General features: G+C 43.6%; 1 protein-coding gene across 14 annotated transcripts in view; it reads right to left on the bottom strand.

The window, feature by feature from the left end:
- The window catches only part of LOC138288601 (protein prune homolog 2-like), a 400651-nt gene that overhangs the window by 57399 nt on the left and 315827 nt on the right, over positions 1-27425 (bottom strand). For 6 of the 14 annotated variants that reach the window (XM_069230106.1, XM_069230109.1, XM_069230100.1 and 3 more), the window contains one exon: positions 23093-23140. The exons of the other annotated variants lie outside the window; for them this stretch is intronic. In XM_069230106.1, coding sequence (XP_069086207.1) covers positions 23093-23140 — 48 coding nt within the window. The remainder of the gene's footprint in view (positions 1-23092; positions 23141-27425) is intronic. 14 annotated transcript variants of the gene reach the window in all.

Here is a 27425-nt window from a genome sequence, read left to right as displayed (position 1 = left end):
GGTGGGCTAAACACCGGAAAAGGCATGACGTATGCATGCTTTTCACAAATGAAAGCAAGCAGATTTTAAAAGGCAAGCCCCGATACCAATGTAAGTGACTGACGTGACATGGGCGTGGTTTGAAGCCCAAAAAGAGATTACTGAATGGACTGAGCGCTTTGCGCTCGCCCATAAAAATCTTACATATTCCATACTTGTATGAGTAGGACACAAAGGTGACAATCAGGAGAGTCCCATTTCCTGGCGGGGTCTTGGCAATAGTCTCTGGCTTCTGCCTGGATCGCAGGGAACGTTTGCGGGGTGGTTCTCCTTCTGCAGGGGGAGGGGTGCTAGTGGCCTGTTGGTCATGTGGCGGGCCTCCTGTCTACTAGCGGCAGCGGAGGTGGAAGGCTGTTCAGATGTCTGGCTAGTGGCAGGGGTCCGCTGTTGTGAGACTGCCTCTCTCATAATGTTGGCCATGTCTGCCAGCACCCCTGCTATGGAGACCAGGGTGGTGTTGATGGCCTGCAAGTCCTCCCTGATCCCCTGGTACTGTCACTCCTGCAGCCGCCTGTTCTCCTGCACGTTGTCCAGGATCTGGTCCAGCGTATCCTGTGAGTGTTGGTAGGCTCCCAGGATCTCGGTCAGTGCCTCCTGGAGAGTCGGTTCCCTGGGCCTGTCCTCCCCGTGGCACAAAGCAGTCCTCCCAGTTTCCCTGTTGGCCTGTGCCTCTGTCCCCTGAACAATGTGCCCACTGCCACTGACCCCAGGTCCCTGATTGTCTTGGGTATGGGGTGTGCCTTGGGGTCCCTGTAGTGGTGGACACAGGGCTGACTGACGTGTCCTGGGGACAGAGGTATGGGTACACTGGGTGGGTGCTGTGGTGGTGTTTCCAGATAGGGGAGGCTCTGTGGTAGTTTGTGACTGTGGCTGGGTAACCGGCTGTCCAGGGAACCCTGATGGGCCAGGTTGGTCATCCAGATCCAGGTGACCAGAGTTGCTGTCATCACTGTGGGCCTCTTCAGTTGGGGGACTGGATAGTGATGGCACCTCTTCTCCACTGACATTGGCTGGGATACCTGTGGGGATGTAAATGCTGTGATATTGTTTCTGTGTGTGACATATTGTGCATCAGTGGGTTGCCCTATATGTTTGTATTTGCCCTGGCAGCTTTAACTTGTGTAGGTGGGCATAAGGTTGGCTAGCCGATTCTCTCTAGTGTGCATGCTTTGGTGATAGGTGTCCATGCAGGGCTGTGAGTGATATCCATGCATTGGTGGTGCATGCAGGGCTTGTCCATTTGGATAGGAGGGATGTGATGGTGGGGTGTGTGGGAGGTGGTGGAGTGATGGGAGTGAGGGTGAGAGCATGTGAAAGCATGCAGGTAGGGGGGGTAGTAGTAGTATAAAGTTGATTTACAGAATGCAGTCCTCCTGCTACTCCGGCCAGACCCTGCATGATTGCCAAGACTTGCTCCTCCCATGTTGTTAATTGTGGGGGAGGAGGTGGGGGTCCACCGCCAGTCCTCTGGATAGCAAGTTGGTGTCTTGCTGCTTTGGAACGTTCCACCTGTTCCTGATGTGTCCCTTGTTCTGCTGTGCTGTACCACATCGTTGACCTGTCCACGATCATCCACCATAGCTCCATCTTCCTAGCAATGGATATCTGCTGCACCTGTGCTTCAAATAGCTGTGGCTCTACACTGATGATTTCCTCCACCATGACCCTTAGCTCCGCTCAGAGAATCTGGGGTGTCATTGTGGTGCCATGGTTGTTGTGTGAAGTGTGTAGGTGAGGGTGTGTAGGCTGATGTGTTGGGGTGTGTGATGTGGGGTGCGTGGGTGGTGTATTGGTGTAGGTGGTGTGTGTCTCTGGTTTTGTCTGTAGTCGTGGTGTCTGTCTCTTGTTTTTTTTTCATGTTCGTAAAGGGTTGTGGGTAATGTGTGTGTGTGTTTTATAGTGGTGTGAGTGTGTTGGTGTGGTGTGTGTCTGGGTGTCAGGTGTGTGTTGTTTGAATTGTCCAATGTGGTATTGTTTTGTTTGAGTGTGTGTATTTTGAATGCAGCGGTATGTACTGCCAATGGTTTACCACGGTTGAATGTCCGTCGTGGTGATTTGTGGGTCATATTGTGATTGGCAGTGTTCTGTTGGCGTAACGGTGTGGGTTTTGATACCTCCAGTTCATCACTGACCTTTGGTGAGGCGGACTTGTGTCTGTGGCTGAATAGTGACAGATTGGTGTGTGTGTGTCATAATATGGTGAATGGATATCCGCCGTGGCGGCAGTATGTTGGCGGCAGTCAGCGTGGCGGTAAGTGGGATTTACAACCAATGTCATAATGATGGCCTAAGAGTAGAAAATTGCAGGGGGCAAGGGAGGGCTCTTATTTTCAGCTCCAGCTGGGCACAATACAAATGTCTCGCTTACAGCACCATCAGCGCTTCCTTTGTTTCATTCTAGCAGACAATAGGCTCACAGGGTTTGACTAGGTCAACAAATAGGTTTGGGCACCAAAATAAACGTGGCCCACATTAGCAAACCAGATAGCTACATAGAAAAGTGGTAAAACTTAGCATATCAGACATTAAGATTGGCCCACAAACTGCAATAAAAATGGCTTACACACTGACCAGTAAGACCAGCCCATCGGACACTGTCTGATTGTACTTTAAGCAATGCTATCTGTTACACTGCAGCATTACATCCCAGAATCCAACATCTAAATGCGTATACCACTGAAGAAACAAGGACGCTCAGCTTGTTTTCACTTTCCAAGTGCTTTGGAATCAGGTGTTAAAGTACTGTAAGAATGTCAGATAGGAGAAAATACACCAGTGGCGGCTAGTGACATTTCAAAGTAGGGGGCACGTAAAAGTATGGGTACAACTTTTTTGTAGCGAGTGAAGCAAGCAAGCTCAAAGGACAAACGTGGGGTCCAGGGTGGATCCTCCTCCTAAGAAAACATTGAAAAAAGATTGACAAATTGTGCATTTGAAAGTAAATAAATGTAGTAAGAAAGCAATGTTTATAAAGCATTGGGAATGTATAGTCTTGAAATATTAAACACATTAAAAATTGCCCCATATCTTACTGCATTAATCTGTTCACATTTTATTCTAATGTGCAAATTGTACACTGCAACAACTTCAGGTCCTTTAAAGTGTGTGCTTTCCAAGTGTTTTGCACTGCATGTGGCATCAACTTTGGAAAACAAATGTTCTAACCAGGCATCAGGGAGCACCCACAGCTGTTGGCTGCAATCAGTCATACAGAAATATGTGCAGACAGGTCTTTAAGTGGGATGGAAAAAGTGGGGGCTCTCTAAAAGGGAACATACAAAATGTATTTCAGTGATTCCCACAGTGTGCCAAGTGGCCTGCATTTTGGTTTCTCACAGAGATGTTATTGCATACAGAAATATAACACAACAACCTGTCAGTACTGTTGGCTTTGTCAGTGGTTGTGAGCTCTTGAAGATAAACGAGTAACAACAATTAGTTATAAATATTTAATATTGGAAATGTTTCAAACCTGAAATTGTGAGACTGTGAATTAAATAATATTGAGGCCTATGGAAGGAGCAGGGCCTTCAGTTATGTGTGCTTTATGTTAGATAAGTTTTCCCTTTTTCTCTTCCATTTGTACATGTTCAACCTCCTGTCTCCTCTTCACCACCCTCTTTTCACTCTCTCCTGAATGCACTTCCTTGCATCACCCTCATTTTACCACCCCAAACATACACTGCACTCATTCACATTTAAGCACTCTATTTCCTTTTCCTTTTGCCTTCTAAATATTTTAACAACTGTGCACCCATTTTACACACATTTACACTGAATTTCAATTGTAACTGGAATACGCAACCATTGTTGTGTGTGCTCTGTAGAGATGCCAACACACTGACAGGCACTTTGCTTTACCTTCAGCCTCAGCACCAGCACTTCCAATCAAAGCCCCTCTTAAGCACCTGGCATAAGTCAAAGTGTGCACTATGCAAGAGTAATAAATTGCACAGAAAAAATACAGAAACAGAGCAGGATGAAAGAGCTAACTCTCTAGGTGAATGCAACATTAAGTAAAACCTGAAATAACAGACGAACTAAATCGCTTTTTAACATTCATTGTTTGCATATCAATCCATGTTTTTGGCATTAATGCTAAGGGCATGATGATCAGGCCAGTTTTAAATCCATACAGCATTCAAGTTCCTTTACTGTAAGCACATATTTCTCCCTTTGCGCTTGACTCCAATATTTGGATCAATTTCACAAGAGAACAAGAACCCTTCTCGTCTTTTGGATTATTTTTGCGAGGGAACAAATACAGCAGCTCCACTTCTAAAGGAGCCAGCGATTTGCAGCCAGGGTCTAGGGTATCACAGTGAGGGAGGTTAGCATGACAAGGTGTATCAGTACAATAAAAATAACTCAAGATTAGCATTACAATACTTGCCATTACCGAAGCCAAGGCACTAAATCACACATGCTTGCATCCACTCTTCTGCGTGACAAAGGGGGAAAGGGTGGGATCTATGTCTGTGAATGACAGACGGCTGCCCTCACACAGGGATGAAGACTCTGACACCCAAAATCATGAGGCATAAAGCATCGCTTCCCTATAGTGAATACTGCCATAGACCACAAATGGAAATGAAAGGCTTTAGAGCAGTCAGCCCTTCGTTGTCCGTCACAGTGTAGAAAATTGATTTACTGCCTGTCTTCCATCTCCTGCTTTAAGGCGAGGCGGGCAACGGCAGCCTGGGACAGACAAACCAGGCTTAAAAGCATTGATTTGTTTAGAGTTACGATCATTACGATTGCATCTCTGAACAAATCGATCTTTTTTTTTTTTTTTGCAATGAACGTGTAGGAAATTCAGAGGGGCACCACCCCTCAGCCCTAAAGGATAAACAGCCCCTGAAATACACCAATAACCATTTATAGAGCACTTACAATAAGTGTTTATATCACCCAAAGGAATAATATTTAGAAAGCTTAGACAGTGCTTCCTAAATCTTTTAGAACCAATACCCACTTTTTAGAATGACAAAGATTGTTTAATGTAACAAAAGCATCATGTGGTAACGCACTGACATTTACAAACAGCAATTCTTCCATTGAGATGGCCTCAAAATGTGCACAGGCATACAGTTTTAGTGCTAAAATTATTAAGCACACAAATGAAAATTTGGGAAACCAGGTTTCATGAATATTTATCATTTGTGCACCATCAAGTAGAATGTCTTGATTTGTTTTGATCCTATTCAAATCTTTGTTTCTTTCACATTCCAGAATCATAAAAAGTGTGCTTCCTTTTTGCTTTAATAACTGCTGAATGTCTACTGTTCATTTGCAGCTATATACATTATGTTATGTGTTACAAAAAATGACAACCTATAGCCTTTCCTATGACACACCTGTACCCCATCAAGATTGTCACATAATTCATTTTACGTTTATTTATGTGACTGCAAAGTGAGAGGAGTTTGAAAACACTATTACTCATGTTAATAAAAACAGCAATTTGTCAGAACACATAGCCTGGCATTTGAGCTCTATCTTTGAAGCACAGCAAATGTGAAAAGATAAACATAGAATTTGAAGGCATATTTATTTATTACTTGAACTTTCAACGACCCACCACAAATTTGCTCACTACCTAGAGTTTGGGAAACACTACCTTAGAATAGGGAAAAATTGAGAAAAAAAGAAAGGTTGTAAACCTAAGTCTTGCAAAGTATTTTAGAAAATACTTCTGTACTTTGACTGTCATTCTCCACTCCATGCCGGTCTGGTGCACCCTTGTGGCTGTATGTCCTTTCTTCTGTCACAAACTCCTAATGTATGGAATTTAATGGCCATTTTTTAGATTTCACCTGCATGTGCAGTGCTTGCAAAATCTTTTGTGAATACAAAAAAATAAAAAAAATAAAAGCTTAGAAACCGCCCCTTACCTGAACTTACCATTGGCTTAGTCCAATGTCGCTCTAATTTCCGTGCTTTGGATTGTCCAGCACATTGTCTGCTTTCACTTCCTGTTCTCTTCTGCGTGCTGCTTTGCTGTACTGCTGTCGTGTGGAGTCGGGACCAAGTAATCCTTCCGGTCTCTGCCACTGGCTAATTGTCAGTGTCCTTCCACTGACCATATGATTCCAAAGGTACTTTTTTCTTTATTTTCACAGTGCACCAGGCTGCGTGAAGCGTGTTGGCAAATTCACGTTATTTGTGCTGCTGTCTCTCTCCGCAGACTTGTGACACTGGGCACGGAAATTGAGGTTTATTGGCCAGGCCTCCCCGAAAGCTCCTGCTGCTCCTTGCGATAAGAGTAGGACCTTAAAGATTGGGGCTGTTTCCTGACCTTGTCTCCACTTTTCCCTCTTCATCAGAGCAGGCTCAGCTGCCGCTGCAGCAGTCATGGCTGCCAACTGGGCGGACAAGTGCTCGCCACTGCTGTCTGCAGACAACTCGGGCAATGTGACTCCCACTGCCCTGCTGTACATCGATGGGAACAACCTTTGAAGTAAGGCCGTCCCCCTTTCTTCTCCAACTGACGTCCAGACAAGAGGGGTTTCCCCTGCTACATAGCCTACTTCCCATACTCCCAGCTGGAGAGCTGGGCGTAGAGACTGCTCCGGTAAATCCAGCAGCCCTGCCTGACAGCAGAAGCTACCCATTGTGCAAGTCCTAGGCTTTGTCCTCGTCCATAAATAAGGCAGATAAGGGCTCTTAATAGGATGATGCTGTAATCTTGCACTCTACTGTCAAACGTACTACAGATGTGGGTATTGGGCAGTCATTGAGACAGCATTCGTCATCGGTGTATTTGTAAAGGTGTAGAAATTCGTGTATTAGGTATGCTGCATTATAGTTGGTATAGTTATGCATCTACACCCAATCATTTGCAGAGCGTGGAATACCACCCTTGCACCCTATTATTTATCCTTCACCACTCTTATATAATTGTATTAATGTGCGCACAACTGGAAATGTAACGCAATTAAAAAGTAGCCCAATTCCGAGATTGTAATGAAGGACACCATGACCCCTATGTTTCCTTTTCCTTGAAGACATTGTACAATATAAAATACATGTAGTCAGTCAAAGCTGACCACGCCACATTTCACTTTTTTGTTTACCTTAAGCCGCATTGCCCACGACGTAAAAAAACTTTGACAAAGACAACAGATTTTCCATAGGCGAAACAGATTGACTTTGCCAATGCTTGTTTTTATTTCCAGCACTGCATGAAAAGTAACCTTGTCCGGAATATTTTAGACCATCCGTTTATTTATTTTCCAAGCATAGATTTGTAGTATGCATAAAGAGTAATAAACTAACACCTTCGACACTGTATCAAGCCGGAATTCCCTCAATACAGTTTTATTTTTGGCCTACTTGCTACTTGCTAGGATTTTAAAAACGTGTAAATGTCATGGAGACATAAATAATGCGATCTCTCACGCCTGTGAGTACAGCATACTGTTACTGATCTGCACTAGTTGATAAATGTAGCTGACGCCAGGAAATAACGACAGTTTTATCTTTGACTCGTTGAAGAACCAGTTACCACTTAGTGCCTGACGGGCCTAGGTTCTTCAAAGCAAAATGCGAAGTTGATAATAGGCGTGGGAAGCAATTGTACACTGCTTCTTGTGGGACTAAAATTACCTGTAAATCAGAGACAGAAATTGGATCTTTAGAGTGTGTCAATTTTTACACAGCCTTGTGTGACGTCTGCGTGAATGCTCGTAAACCTTTAAACAATTCAGAAAACATCATATTAACAAAGTAGTTGCCCAATGCATGTATAGTCAGTAATCCCAAATAAAGGACATGAAAGTTTTGTAGAACATCTTCGAATGGTTTCAATCATTTCAAACTCGAGCTAAATTGTCAATTTGAAGCGGAGCTGTTGAACCCCTTAAGTGCAACGTAATTATTAATCGAACTATACAGATTACAAAAGAATTTTGAAAGCCTGAATGGTACCAAATCTCCCTGGAAAATATTTACGATGCTGTGGAGTCAGTGATGTGCCACAAGAGCTCCTAAAGGCAAATTTGAATCCCCAATTACTTACAAGTCAACCACATTACTGGGAGTATGGTCTCCTCATCACAGGTCTTACTTCAAAGGAGATCAACCTAAGGTATGAAATAGGTTTCCTTCTTTGATATCTATACCATGGTACCACAAGACACTGCCTCAATAGCACAGAATGGAGCTATCTATTTGCATCCCTTTACCCCTTGGGATTTGGCACTAAGAACTATGGATGGATTAAGCTTGTCTATATGAGACTCATGGCGAGGGTGAGGGTCAATAAAACACTGTCACAGCCTCTCACTGTACAGGAAGGTATGCAGAAGGGGTATGCCGAAGGGTTGTCCGCTGTCATATTCAAAACCGTGACTCGCTGAGTCTGCCAGGACCTGTTGATACAGGGGGTGGGCAGCCTTGGGGTCTGGAAAGAGTGCATATCACGGGGACTTCTCTGGCTACCATATTAACTGGGACAAATCCTGTATCTACCCACTTGTGAGCGGTGTACCTGTTTTGTCCCCAAGGGGCAAATACCTATGCCGTTGGAGAACTTTGTATATCTAGGCACCTATGTCACTCAGAAGGCTGTGGATTTTCTCTACAGGAACCGCTACGAGGTCTTCCACTAATTTCAGAGAGATGTTAGACACTTGATAACTATGCCACTTTCTTTAAAGGGTAAAGCTGCCCTGTACAAAATTATGGCTCTGCCCCAATTCTCATAAATACTTCAAAACACACTATTTCCGGTCTCCTGGGCCTTCTTAAATAAAATAGATCAAGTAGTCAGACTGCTCCTGTGGGACAGTGGTGGCTCTCGATCGCCCTCCACAAGCTACAGAAAGGTGTGTACAATGGGGGTCTTGGCATCCTGGATATCCTCGAATAACACTGGGCCTACTAATAGGGATAAATGACTAGGCATTTGAGGAATGACATGAGCCGGTGATACATGTTGGTAGAGTGGTGATGGGACCCAGAGGCTACCCCGTGCTACTCTATAGGGGGGTGGACAGAATTTCTACAGGTCCCTACTCAAATGGTTGTTGAAGTGTGGGCAGAGGCACCAAATTTCCTGGGTTGGGCTGGAAAACTGACAGAACAGACCTTCCTATGGGATAGCAACTTGCTCAGGGAAGTTGGGGCATTGTGGGGTTTCTTGAGGTGGTGCCTCTTAGGTATAGAACACCTTGGAAATTTGGTGTCTCTTGACATTCAAGGCACTACAGATGGATTATAGCCTGGCGGACGAAGAGCGCTACCACTATATGCAGGTGATACACGCCTGTGGGGTACACTTACCAGAGGATAAGCAAATACCAGAGTCAACACCGCTAGAGGATAGGCTTCTTCTAGACCTTAAGCCTAAAAAGGCCATCGTCCTTACTTACAAAAAGATACCAAACAATGCTTCTGAAACTCTATGCACTTTATGACACAAATAGCAGACCTGGGAGATCTGGACGACAATGAGTGGTGAGAGGCCTTCCAGGGCCCTTGTGCCATTATAATTTGAGCTGGGTTTCAACTGGTACAGCTCTGTATACTACACAGATCCTATTAATCTAGAACACTGCTTACTGTATCAGGAGGGGGACTCCAGTCACTGCCTGCGAGTATGGGGGCAGGAGGGCACCTCTATACACATTCCATGGAATTACCTCATTATTCAGTCCTACTGGGAGGGAGCAACAAGAGTAATGTACTGGGTGCTGAACTAGGAGCTCCCCATGGATGTCAAATGGCTTCTCCTGAACATGGAAGGGGAGCTGAACTGGCCCAAATCCTCAAAATTATGGTGGAGGCGGGGCCTGGGGTAGCTAAGTGAGATGTGGCACGAACATGGACTGGTCTCAAAAGGTGGAGAAAGTGGTGCCTGCAAAAATGGGACAGGGTCGGGGGTAGCTGTAATGCCTACTGCGCACACAGATGCTTCTAGATCCAAGTAGGATGGGGATGCCACGATTGTTGCCCATGGTGAGATGGGGGTGATGTATATATTTATGTCTACAGACCCAATTTCCAATTGAATAATGCCCTACCTTTTTGTATGCAATCTCATTATGTTTCTCTCCTGTAACTGATGACTGTACTATTGTTTGATACTTTTTTGTTTTTCAAAAAAAGGCACTGCCTTTCTCTGCACACATACTCTAGTCTCCAAGCACAAACTCTAGGCTTGTAATGGGGCATGAGGCCTAAGGTGGTCCTCTACATCCATGTCTGAAATAATATCTCCATAGTATTCAGAAACACATGGACAAAACAGAAAATTTAGGGTTGCTACCAGATGTTGCCAGGAGCTGTACAGAAGTCTCACCTCTGGAATCCCACTCTAGCAGTATTTCTTGGGTAACCAGGGGCAGTTTTAAAGTGGAGGAATCACATCAGCAGCAATGCACATTAGCTTCATATGATTATTACAAATACTCTGAATACATTTTGTGCATACAATTCGTGGGAGGGGAGTATGAGGTGCTGTGGTGGGTTTGGGAGTGAGTTTGTCAGGGTGTACGGATGTAGAGGTACTATAGGTTACAATATTATCTTTCTTCTGGGAGTTATCCATTTCACTTAAACCAATTAGACTTACGTTTCTAGATTAATAGGTTTGAGTTTTTATACAAAGTACATGTTGGGGCAAGTAAAGCTTTCAATTTTGGCATTATATTACTCCTTAAATTTATTGAATATGACAAACAAATAAACATGTACTAGTGTAAAAGAACAGACCAGGGACCACATTCTTCTGGGTATTTGTATTTCATTTCAAGGATATTTTGCTGTTTCAGAGGTAATTAATGGTCAAATTCCAAACATATCAATGAGAGACCTTGTCCCTCTTTAATAGTCATTACAATATTGGAATGTTGGGAGCTTGATTGAAAACAATGGAGTGCTCTGGGTTTCTAATGGCCGGTAGAAGCTCTTGCTGTGAACAAAAGCCTCAGAGCCCCAGGGGATTTCAATCCCCTCAGGCTCTGTGAGGCCTTTGTTTTATTTATTAGAACATTCCGCCCTCTAGTGGCAGATTGTTCTAATAGCCTTACAGCCCTCTGTAGCTGGGCTATACCGGCATTAAAGTTCTGCTCTCTTGTTAAAGGCCCTTACCTTTGGCTCAGGCATTTAATGCTGGAGCGGGCCTTTAATGGCCACTATAGCCCCAGAAACAGTTAAGCATACTGACAACACACATAGGCCACAAACTATGAGCACTGGGGTCCTGGCTAGCAGGATCCTAGTGAGATATGCGAAATACACTGACAAATAGGTTTTAAACTATGAGCACTGGGGTCCTGGCTAGCAGGAACCCAGTGAGACAGTAAAAACACACTGACAAACACTCACAAACAGGCCAAAAATGGGGGTAACCATGCTAGAAAGAGGCTACTTTCTCACAGAAGGTATGACCCACTGATGACGCTTATGGAAGGTTCCGTTGCTTTGTAAAGTTTTATTTTTAATTCATTTATTTAAAAGTTAACATAAAAATTAATTGACTACGTGTCTGCAAACCAATTTTGTTTCTCACTGTTAAATACACAATGTCCGATAATGTTAAATTTAGACCGTTAAGATCTTGGCATAAACAAACAAGATTGTTAAGTGTTAAAACAGCATTTTGCTGAATTTCAGCAACTCACATGTTCTCCAGTGAGAAAGGCACCCTACATTACATAATAGTTGGTGAAAGAAAATACCAAGGGCCAGATGTACAAAACACTGGTTGCAAAATACTGGCCGATGTACTTGCGAAATCTATTGTATTCAATAGAAATCTTAAAAGGGGCTTACATCCCGCCCTGGCTTTTCATTGGTTACTGTACTTGCCACTTACCTTTCCTCCATTTCAATTAGCTGTAGCTTAATATTTCCTGCATTTACCAATGCTTGTTCACGTGTTTGCTCTTATCAGTGTCCCGAGGCTCAATTACTGTTTTCATCCAATTGGGCTTCCATCCCGGCCTAGCTTTTCATTGGTTCCTATGCTTGCCACTTACCTTTCCTCCTTTCTATTGGCGGTAGCAGAATATTTCCTGCATTTACCAATGCTTGTTTGTGTTTGCTCTTATCAGTATCCCGAGGCCCAGTTACTGGTTTCATCCCCTTCTTTATTACTGTGAGCAAGCGTAACGCTTACAGACTTTTGTCGAACTTCTTTGTGATTGTGAGCAATTTAAAAATGATCTCTGGGCTCCTGTGTGAATACAGCGCAACTGGGGGAATTATTGTGGTCTTTCTGTCGTTCCGTGAAGCAGACTGTGCTACTGTGGAGGCTGCTTTCTTGTTGCCGACAAAGGTCAGTGTTCTTTCTCTCCGGTGTGCACCTAGGGTGCATGCTGCTTCCTGTTTGTTCAGCCCTTTGTTTTGAATAAAGCGAATTCACACATAAGGTGGCTGCTTGTGACACCGCATACTATGTTTATCAATCGTGGTTGCAGTGCATCACGTTCCTTAATTACAGCAGCTGCTCGTGGTGCCACATATGTTGTTTTCTTACTTCTGGGACAGTGTCAGCTTGTTTTATCAGTTTCTGCCTGAGCACCATCCCCGTTTTCTGGTTGTGTTTCCAGCTCGCATGGTATCGACCATGGTTTACCACAAGTCCCTGCACCACCTGCTCCCCTATTTTTAAGATCAGCACAAGCTTACGTGTTCAGAGAAATACTCTTTCTTCCTCCTCTGCCATTTTATGGCAGAGGAGCAGGGTCCTGTGACTGCTGCACACCATTTTACAGCTACTGCCTTTCAAGCACCATGGCAGCTGAATATACATCTTCTTCATAATTCCTGGTTAGTGACCATTAATAATAATTGCACCTATACCGCGTTTTCCTCATCTCCACACCTTGCCCGCCAATTTTTTTATCATGCTAAGACAAACTGTGTACAGTGAGTAAGGCTTACAAAAAAAAGGTAACCTATGGAACTTGGCAACTACTGCATATGTATAAATATGACACAAGCTAAAATAGAAAACCACACAAGGGATTGCTGAGTGCTACCAGACAAATTTCCTGGGCTGCTATGTACCAATATTTTTTTCTGTCCTACCAAATGGAACAAGGTTTAACCAAGCCGGAGAAATGTCTGAAGGAGGCCTTCAAACACAGTAGTGTTTATTGGATGGCAAACCTAGGATTTTTTTGGTCCCTCGTGAGAGTGCCACGCCCTCCCCTCCACATCTGTTCTTCGACGTACTGGGACGTTTCCTGGAATACAACACTAACCGACTGAAGAAAAGCCTATACATAAACCACACATTGGCTTCATTGAATGCACCGACCTGTGGGCTATGTGCAAGTGCAAGGTTCTGGGACTTCTGTCAGCAGCACCTGGTACCCGGCTACCGCTTCAGCTCAGACGTAGTCACAGCGAGAGTTAGTTGAAAGCATTCATTGTATGCAGATTCGTGAAAAAAGGAATTACATCATCTAAAACAGCTGCTGGACAAAACAATGAGGCTGTCCATCGCCTACAAAGGAACCTAAAAACAAGTTAATTAGGGTCATTTGTTGTAGGATCTTATGTTTGGTTATTTGTTTATTACTCCCTTTCTAAAATCAACATGCCACCACTGCCAAGTGTCCCTATATCCAGAGTGATCCCTATTGCCACCTGTGGCTTTTAGCCAGTCACTTTCTGAAAGGAGCAGCTAGCTATGAGTCCCACGACTCCTGTGTTTCCTGGAATGTCACATACGAGAGTCAATGAGCAAAATAAAATGTGCTGGATGAGGTGTCTGCATTGATACTAGCCACTGGCACTGCTCTAGGGAGCAATCCTTTCACTGTTCATCTCTTTCAGTTTAAGGGCAGCACGCCATTTCATAAATTCATCATGATCAGGTTGAACACATTCCATATTCTCTTGTTCTCCAGAGACTATGATTTACATGCTATTGTTTATTTCCTGACTTGCTATAAAGCATTCTCCTAGCAGTCAATCCAATAGCTGGCCATATTGGATAGTAGAGGCCTTGCACTTCTTTTTATGTAGAATTGGTTAGAAATAAATCCGTGCCATTCACTGTAGACCGATCAAAATTTGAAGATGACATTGAGTACTGTTTTATTGACATTAGTTAATCAACCACGGATTCATTCTTGAAGGCTCCCTCGTTAACTTCCCTATGTCTGTTAACATAAAGTAAAAAAAAAAAAAAACACTATACCACGGACAATGACAAAGCCAATAGATTTTTCATAGATGAAACCTATTGGGTTTGCCAATGCTAGTTTTTTATGTAGCCTGTTTTCATGAAAGAAAATGTGGCTGTGCTTCAAAAAAGTTAACTTTTTTCTTAGGTTTGGTGGAGACTTGGTAATGGTCCACTTCCCAACATTTTTTTTGTTTTTGCTGGTCTTAGGGGAAAGTGTCCCAAAAGAGACTGTTCCCTTTTGCTAATCTATCACCATTTCACTGGGTTTCAGTATCAAAACATTGATACATACACCAAATCAGTATTTTGAAGGGATGCCTACAACACGCTTCTTCTAAATATTGATTCAGTATTGGATTGTCACCCATATTAGAAGTCAGCAAAAGTTTATAGACTGTCAAGCAATGGCAAAACCAATAGGTCCCGCCTATGCAAGAGCTATTGGGTTTTCCAATGTGTTTTAAATGTGCTGTACAGCAGCATGGCTGCTGTTAGCCTGGCTAAATGTTAGTGGTATTGAGGAGAGTAGCGCGGATTGGAGTGTTATAGAGGGGAGTGGCACAGAGTGTCATGGAGCAGTGCTGAGTGTTGTGGAATGGGGCAACGTGTTTGCAGTGGCATAGAATGGCATAGGGTGGAGTAGGATATAGTGGAGTGCAGTGGAGTATCACATGGAATGGAATAGAGTGTTGTGGAGTGGTGTAGATTGAAGTGTTGCATGTCAAGGAGCAGTGTAGAACAGAGTGGTGTAGTGTTGTGGATGGAGTGGAATGGAATACAGTGGACGGGCACAGAGTGGAGGGACATAAAGTGGAGTAGAGTATTATACAGAGGAGTGGAGTGGAGTAGAGGCAAGTAGAGTGGCATAGAGTATTGTAGAGTGGAGAGGCATAGAGTGGAGAAGAGTGGAGTAGAGTGTCAGAGTGGAACAGCATAGAGTGGACTATAGTGACATGAAGTGGTGTAGATGGAGATGCATACAGTGGAGTAGAGTGTTGTGGTGCACAGTGGAGTAGACTGTTGTAGAGTGGGGTGGCAAAGAGCGGAGTAGAGCGTCATAGAATGGAGTGGCATGGAGTGTCGTGGAGTGGTAGAGTGTGTCATGAAATGTCGTATAGTTGAGTAGAGTGGAGTGTCATGGAGTGGAGTAGGGTTTTGTGGAGTGGCCTACAGTTGAGTGGCATGGGGTGGCACAGAGTGGACTGAGTAGAGTGGTGAAGAGTGTCATGAAGTATCGTGGAATGTTGTGGAGCATCATGGAGGGAGTAGACTTGAGTGTAGTAGAAGGGAATGGTGCAGAGTAGAGAGACATGGAGTGGAGTAGGGCTTTGTACAGTGGAGGGGCATAGAATGAAGTTAAGTGTCATAGAGTGGAGTATAGTGTTATAGGAATGGAATGGCATAGAGTGTTGTAGAGTGAAGTGGCATAGAGGAGAGCAGACTGTCATTGAGTGGACTGGCACAGAGTGGAGGAGAGTTTTGCAGAGTGGAGTGGAGTTTCGTAGATTGGAGTGTTGTAGAGTGGAGTGGCATAGAATGGAGTAGAGTGCTGTGGAGTGGAGTACAGTGTTGTGGAGTGGTGTTGAGTGGAGTACGGTATCAGAGTGGCGTGGCTTAGAGGGGAGTGGCGTAGAATGGAGTGACAGAGTGGCATAGTGCAGTAGAGTGGATAAGTGTGTCATAGAGAAGAGTAGAGTAAAGTGGGAGGGAGTGGCATAGAGGGAGTTTCATAGTGTGGCGTGGCGTAGAGTACGGTATTGTAGAGCAGAGTGTCACAGAGAGGAGTTTTGTGGAGTGTTCTTGAGTGGAATGTTACAGAGTGGAGTAAGGGGTTGCAGAGTGGAGTAGCATAGTGTGGTGTAGAGTGGAGTGGCGCTGCTTGGCATACAGTGGAGTGCTGTAGAGTAGTAGAGTGGAGTAGTGTGTCAGAGTAGAGTGAAATAAAGTGGCAAGGAATAGCAGAGGGTGTTGCATAGAGTGGTTTAGAGTGGAGTTTTATACAGTGGCAGAGTGGAGTAGGGTGGCATAGAGAGGAGTGTTGCAGAGTGGAGTAACTTGCCGTAGAGTAGAGTGGAGTAGACTGGAGTAGCACAGAGTGGAGTACAGTGTCATAGAGTGGAGTGAAATAGACTAAAGCAGAGTGGAGCACATAGAGTGGAGTGGAGTAGATTGTCATGGAATGGAATTTTGTAGATTGGAGCATCGTGTCATAGAGTGCAAGTTTGTAAAATGTTGTGTCAGAGTGGAGTGGCGTAGAGTGTCATATCATAGAGTGGTGAAGCGTAGACTGAAGTGGTGTAAAGTGGAGGTCATAGAGTGGAGTTGTGTAGCATGGAGAGGCCTAGAGTGGAGGGGCATGTTGTACAGTAGAGTTGTGTGGCTTGCCATAGAGTCGAGTGGTGTGCCATTGAGTGGCATGAGTGGCATAGAGTGAAGTGGAATGATGTGGAGTGGAGTGTCATAGAGTGGTGCGTCAGAGTGGAGTGTCGTAGAAGAGAGTGGCGAGTACAGAGTTTCGTAGAGTGTCATAAGGTAGAAGGGCCTACATTGTGGTAGAGTATTGTAGAGTCGAGTGGTGTAGAGTGATTTGCGTAGAGTGAGTGGTGTAGTGTTTAGTGTGCATGCTGTGGTAGTGCACCTCCATTACCGACAACACATTTTCAATTGAAACTACCATTACCTTTTACTGCTAAAAGTATACAGTGCACAAACAATAACATGTGGAAATGTCATGGTGTATTGATTTGTTATGATTGTATTAAAATATTTGCTTCCACCACACTTCAGAATTACAAAAAATGTGCTTCATTTTTTGCTTTTCCAACTCTCATATATTCTAAAATATCTGCACAGTTAATTTGCAGAGGTTTACATTTTGTCGTGTGCTTGAAAAAAGCCTTTCCTTTCACAGCATGATTGTCACATAAATCCTCCCACTTTGAAGTCAGAGAAAGAAAAGTAAACACCAAGCTTCCTTGAAGACAAAGTCTGACATCTGGCTTCTGCCTTTGAATGTACTGCAAATGTAACAAGATAAGAACAAGATTTATAGGCCTGTTTACAGAAAGTGATTGCTTGTGGAAGAATACAGTAAACAGGCTATGCTCCCTGGAAGGGATGAAGTCAAACTGGACAGCCTAAAACAAATAAAGCCAGCAAATAGAGAGCAAGCAAACATTAGGTTCAAATCACAAAGCCAATGGTAAATGATGGGTTGAATGCATTCCCAGGAAAGGTTTTAGAATGTCCCACGAAGTTAGCAAACCAGACAGCTACACTGTCTGATAGACTTCGACTTGAAAATGGGATTAGTACATTCAGAAAAGCATTTTAATGGATGCAAATACTGACTCAGATCATCAAAAAGCTTTGTACAGCTGGCCCTAAGAGAAGCAATGTCACTTTTTAGTAATTAATCACGTGTGAGCAACAAGCATATGGTGGCAAACAGGGCTAACATCAAATATGAATCCTGCTCATATTGTTTGGATCAATGTTTTGCAGTGGTTTGCTTTTAGGACTAGTTGGTGTTGATTCATCATTAAATAATAATAATAATAATAAAATGATTTATAGAGCGCATGGCTACTCTGATGGAGTGTCCCAGCGCTGAAACATAAGACATCAGTCCCCTCCAACCCACAAGCCAGAGATAGTCAGTTATGCCTGCATAACGAACCATGTCTTAAGTTTTTTATGGAAAGCTATTTCAGAGCGTTCCAGTCTTATGTCCGGGGCAGAGAGTTCCAGGATTTAGAAGCCAGGAAGCTAAAATATTTCCCCCCCCTTGCACACTCTTGTTATTCTAAGAATGACTACACAGGAAGTCTCTGCAGATCTAAGATCTCTCTTCGGGATATACATTTTTAGCAAATTATGAAGATAATGGGGACCTTTCCCATTCAGAATTCTGTGACAGAAGCAGACAGCCTTGAAGTGAACTCTCTTATTGATAGAGAGCCAATGCAACTGATTTAGGGCAGACCCAGTTGGTGCACATCTGGGGCTGATAAGCAGAAGACGAGCCGACACATTTTGGAATCTCTGGAGTTTCACCAGTCTACCATGTGATACCCCAAAGAACAACTCTTTACAATAATCAAGCCTTGAAATCACCAAGGGTAGGATTACCAACTTTCTGGACTCCATAGAGAGAAAGTCAATGATTTTACTTGAAATTTTTAGGACGCCGAAACTCTTTCTTGCCAAATAGGAGATCTGGCTTTCAAAAGACAGATCAACATCGAACCAGACACCAAGATTTTTCACTTTAGACAGGGGGGCCAGTACGGGTCCTAAAACCTCAGGCCACCAAACGGAGGACCAGATTGAAGGCTGTTTCCCAACAAGCAGCACCTCAGTTTTATCACCACTCAGCTTGAGGCAGCTCTGGGACATCAATTCCACTAGATAAACCAAACAGGATTTGAACCTGGCGGTGGATAACCCTCCGTCCTGGGAGAGAGTGATGATAAGCTGTGTATTATCAGCATAGGATACAATATTGAACCCATGTTGCTCAATAACATTGGCAAGGGTGCGCATTTACAGGTTAAACAGAGTAGGGCTCAACGCTGAGGGGGAGGATCAGTTGTTGGACCACCTGAAAAGAACAATTCTGGGGGAAGGAAGCTACCCACCACAGATCCATTTCACCCACTCCATACTTCCACAACCGTTCTAGCAGCCCATTATGGATACAGTGTCAAAAACAGCACTTATAGCCAACATAATCAGGGCTTCAGTATTCCCCCAGTCCTCAATCTGTCTCAGAGATTCAGATGCCAACAGGGCAAATTCAGTGCTAAAAAGAGGGTGGAAAACAGACTGAGTCTCATGTAGCACCTCATTTGCCTTGAAGAAATCCATCAACTGGCCAGTCACATGTTTTTCAGTCATTTTGGCGAAAAACAGGAGTAAAGAGATAGGCAGCCGCGGCCTGTCCTTTAGGGTGGAGGGGCCACCCCCCCACCTTTTACCCCTCAAGAAGACTGTCTGTCAGGCTGGGCAAAGGTCAGCCTGAAAGACACTCTTCATTTTCAGGTCAGACAGCCAGGAGCGAGACATGCACGATTTGCGCAGACTCCTTGCTGCCTGAGCAGAACTTTGCTGGGATGAAGAGGTCACAGCTCCTATGGGCGTGACCTCCTCAGCTCAGCAAAGGTGTCTTGAGGCCCTTCCCCTCTGTGACAAGGGGAAGAGTCATCGATTGACTTCGACCTGGGCGCTTCAGATTTAAGCCCTGAAGCGCCCAGAGCGAGTGTCAATCAGTGACACCTCGTCACAGAGTAGGGTGGGGTCAGAAGTCTTACTGACCCCATCCCACTCTGTGACGAGGTTGGGACTGCTGCCTTCCCTCTGGCTAACCTAAGGTAGGCCAGAGAGGGAAGGCAGCAGTCCCTAACCTCCTGGGACCCCCCAAGCTGAAGGTAAGTGTGTGTGTGTGTGTTTTTTTAATTAATATTTGGTGCATGCTTGTATGTTTGAATGTTGATGAGTGTTGTGAATGGATGTGCATGCGTTTGTGAATGAATGAATGAGTGTGAGTGTGCTTCCTGCCCGCGCCCTTTTGAAATTGCAGGCCGCCACTGGAAATAGGCCCCAGATTTTCCGGTTTTGTAGGATCAAGGAAAGGTTTTTTTAACAGCTGCACTACAATGGCCTGTTTCCAACTCAAAGGAACCTGCCCTGTGGCAAAAGACATATTATGGAGGGCACCTAGTCCTGGAAGAATTGCCTCTTTACCTCTCTCCAAAGTCGAATGGGAGGCAAGGTCCTTAAGAGAGTCCAATTTCACTTATCCCCAAAGTGCCCATAGCTGGTCAAGATCAAGGGCACTAAACTCTAGCAGTCCAGTTTTACCCTGCCTAGGTTTGAACAGACCTCAAGGCAGGGGGCAAGGCCTTGGGAAAGAGTGGGCAATTTCGTTACATCGTTCCTCAGAGGGAATGTTAATGGGGACAACCCTTTTGAGGGAAACTAATGACTTTACAATGGAGAATAATTCTCTCAATGAATTCTGTGCTGGAAGATTTTGTTAGCATAGAAAAGGCACTGTGTTTACCTGATGTTGCTAATATTTCAAGGCTGTGCGATAGCTAACTTCCTCCTGTGGGTTATAATTATAGCGCCGCTCAAGATGTTTGCACCGCTTTTTCAGAGTCCAGAGTTGGTCATTAAACCATTCAGCTGAAGGTTTAAGCCACTAAATCGAATGGCACGTAACTGGTGCAATATGATCCAGCATGCCTGTGATCCATTTAGTGAACTGTAAGTTCGCCTCGCCCACATTAGCAGATAAACAAGGGCAGTTCGGAGCACGGCTTTTCAAAAAAGCAGCGGGGGTAACCCTCCTCCAATTATGAGATTACGTCTGTTTATCTGAATTTGTACATGTTACAGGACTAGGTGTAACAAGCTTAAAGGGTATAGCATAATGGTCGACCAAACAAGGGGAAAGGAGAATCTACCACTACCTCAGAAAAACTGGCAAAAATCAAGTCTGATGTGTGACCTATTTTAGGAGTAGGGAAGTGGACCAGTTGAACACATTAAAGAGGGTTCAGGTCCTCTGCCAATATATTAGCAGATTTACACTCAGAGCCCTCCATGTGGAGATTAAAATCCCCTAACACCAAAAAATGAGAATGGCAAATTAAAAACGAAGGTACGGCATCTGCTAATGCAGTGACAAAGTTAGAGGGTGGGCCAGGAATGGGATAAACTAAAAAGCCAGCTACAGAGAAATTGTCTGATATGGTCAGCGAAAAATACGCAGCTTGTTTGTTTTAAAATGATAGCAATCCCTCCCCCTTTCTTTAAAGTCTCGCTATCCAGATGTACAATGGTATAACTCTGAGGAACTACTGCTTAAATATCAGGTGCCGACAGTTCAGTAAGCCAGGTCTCAGATAAAAAATAGAGCATCAGGCTTGTGGTCTATAAGGAGGTCGAAGACCTCAACAGCATGTTTCACCAGGGAGAGACAATTAAGCAAAAGACAATGTAACCTAGGTGGAATCTCCTGGCTGACAGATCTCCCCATAGGTTCCCCTTTTGGGATGGACCAGTGGAAATTACACCTACCACAGCCCCTGATGTCTTCAGACACCTCCAGTGTATGGTGGCAATCTGCCACGGTGATAGGGGCTAGGTGCTTAAGTTCGCTCGAGGAGCAGCATGGAGGGCTGATGTTAAACATGCATGGGGCCTGGCACCATCCAGGCGAGAACAGACACAGATGAGCTTGCCTTAGGCACGCCTTTGGCGCGCCAGTGGCACGGACGTGCCATGGTCCTAATGAAATGCAGTCCCAAACAACTAGTCTGACAACTGCCAGCTAATGAATGTCAGCTCAGCCCACCATGCTCGTTCTAACAGGAGAGTCATGAGGGAAATACCAGTAAAAAGAGTAAAGCACGGTGCAAAATTAAAACAAAACAGAACAGGTCTCTGATAAAATTAAAAGTGCCCCACAGGTCCCGGTGGAATGGGTAAGAACTCACTGTTTGCTGCATGGATGCACTATGACTGCAATGATATGCAGTCCCATTGAACTAGCCCTGAAACCGCCAGCCAATGAATGCCAGCTCAGCCCACCACGCTCATTCGAACAGACAAGTCGTGAAGGAAATACCAGTAAAAAGAGTAAAACACAGCTCAAAATTAAAACAAAACTGCTATATTCCAAGAAGAAAAGAGTGAAAAGTGATACAGGGTTTTCTCACCTTCCTAAACATCTAACCATTCAAAAACAACAGATTCAAATTGGGTTCCAAGGAGTTCAGCCAAGAAAGAAGGGAGACAATGAAACCTGGTAATCTTCCCACACAACAAAAATATGATCTATGCACATCCTACCTAGTTTTATTTGGTTGACAAAGGGTTTACTGGTGTCAAGTATTTGCTCCTGTTATAAAAGGTGTACACACATGCCTGCCACAGTTTTAGCACCCTAGACTATTTTAAATCTAGGATCCCACCCAATAACCAAAGAGCTTCCTTGGCAACCAAGGTTGAGCCCGTCCAGATACACTAGGTACCTGGATGAGGATTCTGTGATGATGCATTCCACTTGGAATCCAAGTGGATGATAGTCATTTTAACACCATTGGTTGATCCCCTTGGGTGGCTACAGAAAGATAGACTGAGGATGGTTGGGGTTCCCTCCTGTTGTTTTTGAATAGTTGTCTTTCTGACCCTACCCGCAAAGGCTTTGCCAAGGGACTATACACTGCAAATCTATAAGTAATTGTATTTTGAACAAAATGTGAGTGAAGACTATGCCTGCATGCAGTGCTTAATTTGTAAAACAAAATAAGTGCAGGGGCTCATAGTTTTGCTCAGGGGGCAACAGCTGACACTATCCAATGGCAGGGGTGCCTAATGCCAACTCAAGTCTTTGTAATCCACCACCAGGCACTCCCTGACCATTTATCTCACTCTTGCAGATTCCTTCTTTCTTTTATTGCAATGTTTTTCTTTTGCTTTCTTCTTTCCTTACTTTTGTGCGTTTTTCTGGTCTCTTCCTCCGTGTCAAAGTCTTATGATGAAAAATAAGCTCTGGTACCCAAAAAGAGTGCTGGCGGGCTCCACCTACTGGCTCAAATTGAGCACCGTCTGCATGTACCATAACTAAAGTGCAAGTCAGTATATTTTTGTAAATCACAAGGGGGCATTGGTACTTTCAGAAAACGTTTTTAACAACTGTGCAGAACATGTCTCTTTATAAATAACCCTATTTGCATTTGCGCATATCTTACACATTTGTTGCCAAATGTCTTAGTCAAAAGCTTTTTAGCTTCCCTTTTGCACAATTTCCCGAAAAAAACAACACGTCTTTTCAATCATTACAGACAAAAAGTGCCAACACAATCAGACACAATTATCAATTAAAAAAACTCTTACTCCTGGTCCATTGAAGACATTTCCGGTTCATTTGGAAGGCAGCTACCTCTGAGTGCATAAAAAAACAAGGTGCAGACACAAGGGTTTTCATGAGCGAGAATTATTTCAGTTTAAGTATTAAACGGTTTGAAGGGGAGACAAGTGCAATTACAGATGCGTCCATGAACATGGAATAAAAAATATACTTCCTATATCGCTGTTAGCTTAATGAAACACCCAGAAAACCATGGCGAAGTATAGAATTTGGAAGTATGTTCTGAGGCACTGAAAATGACTTCCAATGAAGTAGGTTAAACATGCGCGTTCCAATGAGCAAGAAAAGATCAAAGGTTAATCCAGAATTCGGATCACAGATGGGAGAAATCATGATTTTGTTTTCAAAATCTGAATAATGTTCACAAAAATTGTATATAATGTGTAAACTAAATTTGAAAATAGTATGTGCGAAAATTGTCCCAGAGGGTATGACTTGTACAGAAGTCACGCAACAATGCAAGCATGAGAGTAGTTTGAGAAGAAACTATTTCAGCCACAACACATTAGTTTGAACATTTTTGCAAGATGTTTTCAGCTTGAATCAGTACCCTGCAGGCAGAAATTACATGAAAAACTATGACTGCCCAAGGAGAAAAAGAAGAAAACTACACATCAACAAAAAAAGTGAATTTTGTATGCACAATAAAAAAATTGCCCCAGCCTCATAACAGTCTGAATTAGGTTGAGCAAATCCTTCCTCCTCTGTTGCGCTCTCTAAGCATAAAAGACAACAAGCTATTTTGCTTATTGGGTATTAGTATTTCTTAATAACAGTTATTTAGCAAAGATGCATATTAAGCAATTAGTAGAGTGCCTCTCAAACAACTTCCAGAGTGCCATGCAATAATGCAAACACGAGGCCACATAGGGGCTTATTACAAGCCTGGCAGTCCAAGGACTGCCAGACTCATGGCGGCGGTCAGACCGCCACACTCCAACCATCACATTACGACCCTGGCGGTTGGACTGCCAGGGGACCACCATCACCGCCGGGAACATGGTTCCCGATGGGCTGACTGCGTTCAAACTCGTGGTCACATACAGCGGCGCTGTACTCAGTTCCGCCATACTGATCATGACTCCTGTTTTTGTCAGCCTTTCCATGGCAGGGACACCGCCATGGAAAGGCAGGTGAAACTAAGTGCTGGGAGTCACACGGGGGCACATTGCATGGGCAGTGCAGGGCCCCCTTGCCCAGCACCCTCGAAATACCCCTGTCTCCTATGGCAGACAGTGTGTATTCCGAGGGCCTCTGTGCGACGGAATTGACCTCCGTTACATTAGGAGCCAAAGTCAATGCTGCTGCAAGGTTTCCACTGGGCTGACTGGCGGAACCTCAGGCTTTTTAGGTTTACACTGGTCAGCCCATTGGAAATCTTGTAATTGGGCCTGGGGAGACCGCCAAATCCACAGCGGGCTCCTCTCCACGGAGTTGGAGGGTCGACGGTCAGCCAACCTCATAATGAGGACCTCAGTCATGAAAAGCTTTTCTGTGCATGTGTTTGTGCCACAAACTGAGAGAAATCACTACAGCAATTCTTGATCCACACAATTTCAAAGATGTATCTCTCCTAAAGTATTCCACTGCTAATCTTTGTGAATATTTTATTTGATGCCTAGTGTAAATGTTTCAAAACTAACGTTTAAGAATGTTGCCCTTAGATTCCAGAAATTAATGACTCAAAGTTCAACTGATATCTCTGACATGAGGTTTACCAGGCAACATAAGATTCCAATTTGTTTAGATTTCCACAGCTGCAGGGAATTATACAAATCCACAGTTGTATGCCAGGAAAAGTGCACAAGGTTTACATCTCCAGGCGTTCTTGTGCTTCCCGAGACTTACTCCTATACATTATCCACAGAATCATGGATTTCCAAATGCAATATTTTCTCCATTTTGTTTACACATGAAAAAAATCTCTATGTGTAGGAAAGTTTCCTCTACACACACATTAGAATATGTGGATGTTTCGCGCATTTCCACCCTGTTTGCACGTTTCAACGTTTTAAAGAAGTTATGTGTGCAATACAGTGTCATCTTAAGAATTTTTGAGCCCCCAAGGAAGACATATTTTTGGGGCCCTTGGACAAGCAAATTTTAACTTTATCAACAATTTCCTGATAATTCAAGCCTGCGTGATTCCAAACAATGTTGAATTATATTAAACTTTAACATGGTTATGTAAACAGTTAAAATATGTGTTGCCCGGGACCCTAAAATTCCTTAAGATCACACTGGGTAGTGAGACAGAGTCAGAGGTACATTTAGGCAGAGAGGTTTAGAGGAATAAAAAATACACAGAGGTATAGGAGAGAAAGTTCACTTTCCAAAGGAGCCCTTTGGAAGATGAGGGCCCTGGGCAGTGTCCACTTTGTCTATGCCTTAAAACGTCTCTGTAATACCCACTACGTTATGCGTTCCGGGTGCTGACCACACCGCTAGATTTATAGGTGTTCATCACATTCCTAAAAGTCATCCTCAGTTACTTCCATGGAATAACCCATGATCTCACCCCATCGCTAAACCTCGACTGTTCGAATTACAAAGCAGATTTTCTACTGTCAAAAGTAGGATTAAATGACAGACATGGCCAAAAATACTGATTCTGTGTATCTGGGTTTGAGATCTGAGACCCTAGCAAGTAAGGAAGAATGACTCCGGACCCTCTTGTACAGTGTGCGATGGAGATTGGCGTGAAATGTTCATTCAGTATAAACTGTTATGGGGACAGTGATGGCGTTGGTCTGTTTCTCTCCTGGTGTTCTTAAATGATCTGATAAGGAACCAACAGGACCTTGCTGACCACAGGAAAAGAACGAATAATGAAAACTGCCTACCCATAACATGTTAAGGCACGTCTAAACCTAACTAGATCCTGCAACTCTACGTGTTGCAACCGGCATAGAAAATATATAAAACAAGTTTTTATGCCAAATATAACCTGACATTCTTTGAATTACAAGCAAAGAAATGTGTTGGAGAGACCTTGATGGATGAAATCCCTCTAAAGGGCAAGGGTCCCCCCTGAGGCTGCTGTGAGTGTATCTTTCAGCTGTTCCGGTTGTTGATGTATTAGAACAAGAATGACAATGTGATATTTCAGCACAATAAAAAGGTCAGCAAACTGATTGCCAACAGCAAAAAAGGCGCATAATTAATTTGCAGTTTTTATTGACAGCTGGGGTTTAGAGTATGCACTCTTGATGCATTTTTTTTTGTGACTCAAGAGGCTAATTTCATACTAACGTGTTATTAGGAATCATATACTTAAGCCTAGGAAATGGATGAAGTGGCTAACTGCATCATTTTTATGGATTGACATTTATGAAAATCGAGGATTTCGATATGTATAACTTTTCCACTTGTGAAAATATAGCCAGTTTACTGATATTATCAAGATACTCATGTAACATATTGTTCACCTGGAACCATGATTATACGTAGAACAAAAACTCCAGAACAACCCATGAAATATGAAGGTGTTTATTTGTCTTTCACAAATAATTGGTCCTGAAATATTACTGCCCATCTAGGCAGTAGGCCATAAACATGGAAAGTTTGAAAATCCAAACGAAACAGATATTACTGAACGATCCTATCCATAAGGAAATACCCTGGAAAGGCATTTATTGTCTCTGGCTCCAGAAGAGAACTTTTTATGTGGCTCACTTTGAGTCTACTCCTGTATTTCTGATGAAAATAATATTACCATGGCGTTATGATACAGGCATAATATATGGGATGCTTTGATGCATGGTAAAACATATTTTATTTCATGTTGTGTCAATTTTTCTCAGATTATTATTTACTAGCTGGGAAGGAAATCCACAAGTTCTCCCCTATTACTATGCTGTTAGTAGGAGGAAGATGGCTGCAGAGAAGCAAATATATCCTGGTCTGTTGATGTAGAAAGCCCAGCTCCTATATCTGAGCGCAACGGAAGCAGAAGCCATAGCAATGTAACTTTGAAAAAACAGCTTCTGTGGGAGCCATGGCAAGTGGACTGAGACTGTGCACTCCACCAGTCAAGAAGCGCAAGTGTTTTACAGGAAACATGGGTGGAAGCATATAAACCTGGGATGGTTCACTTTCCAAGGTGAGCTTTTTCTCTAGTACGCCTGGGCATCGGCAGAGGGCGTCGCATGACTCCGTAATGACATTGTTCACCAGATGTGACGTCAACAGACTCCATATACTCCTGCCGATGCACTGACGTAAGTTTCTCTAGTGACATTTTTCCGCACTCAAAACTTGGAGCCACAATGGAAACAGTATGCTTCAAATGAAAGACAC

Source organism: Pleurodeles waltl, chromosome 1_1 (genome assembly GCF_031143425.1).
Source record: "Pleurodeles waltl isolate 20211129_DDA chromosome 1_1, aPleWal1.hap1.20221129, whole genome shotgun sequence".
Lineage (NCBI taxonomy): Eukaryota > Metazoa > Chordata > Amphibia > Caudata > Salamandridae > Pleurodeles > Pleurodeles waltl.
This window is presented reverse-complemented; position numbering and strand designations above follow the sequence as displayed.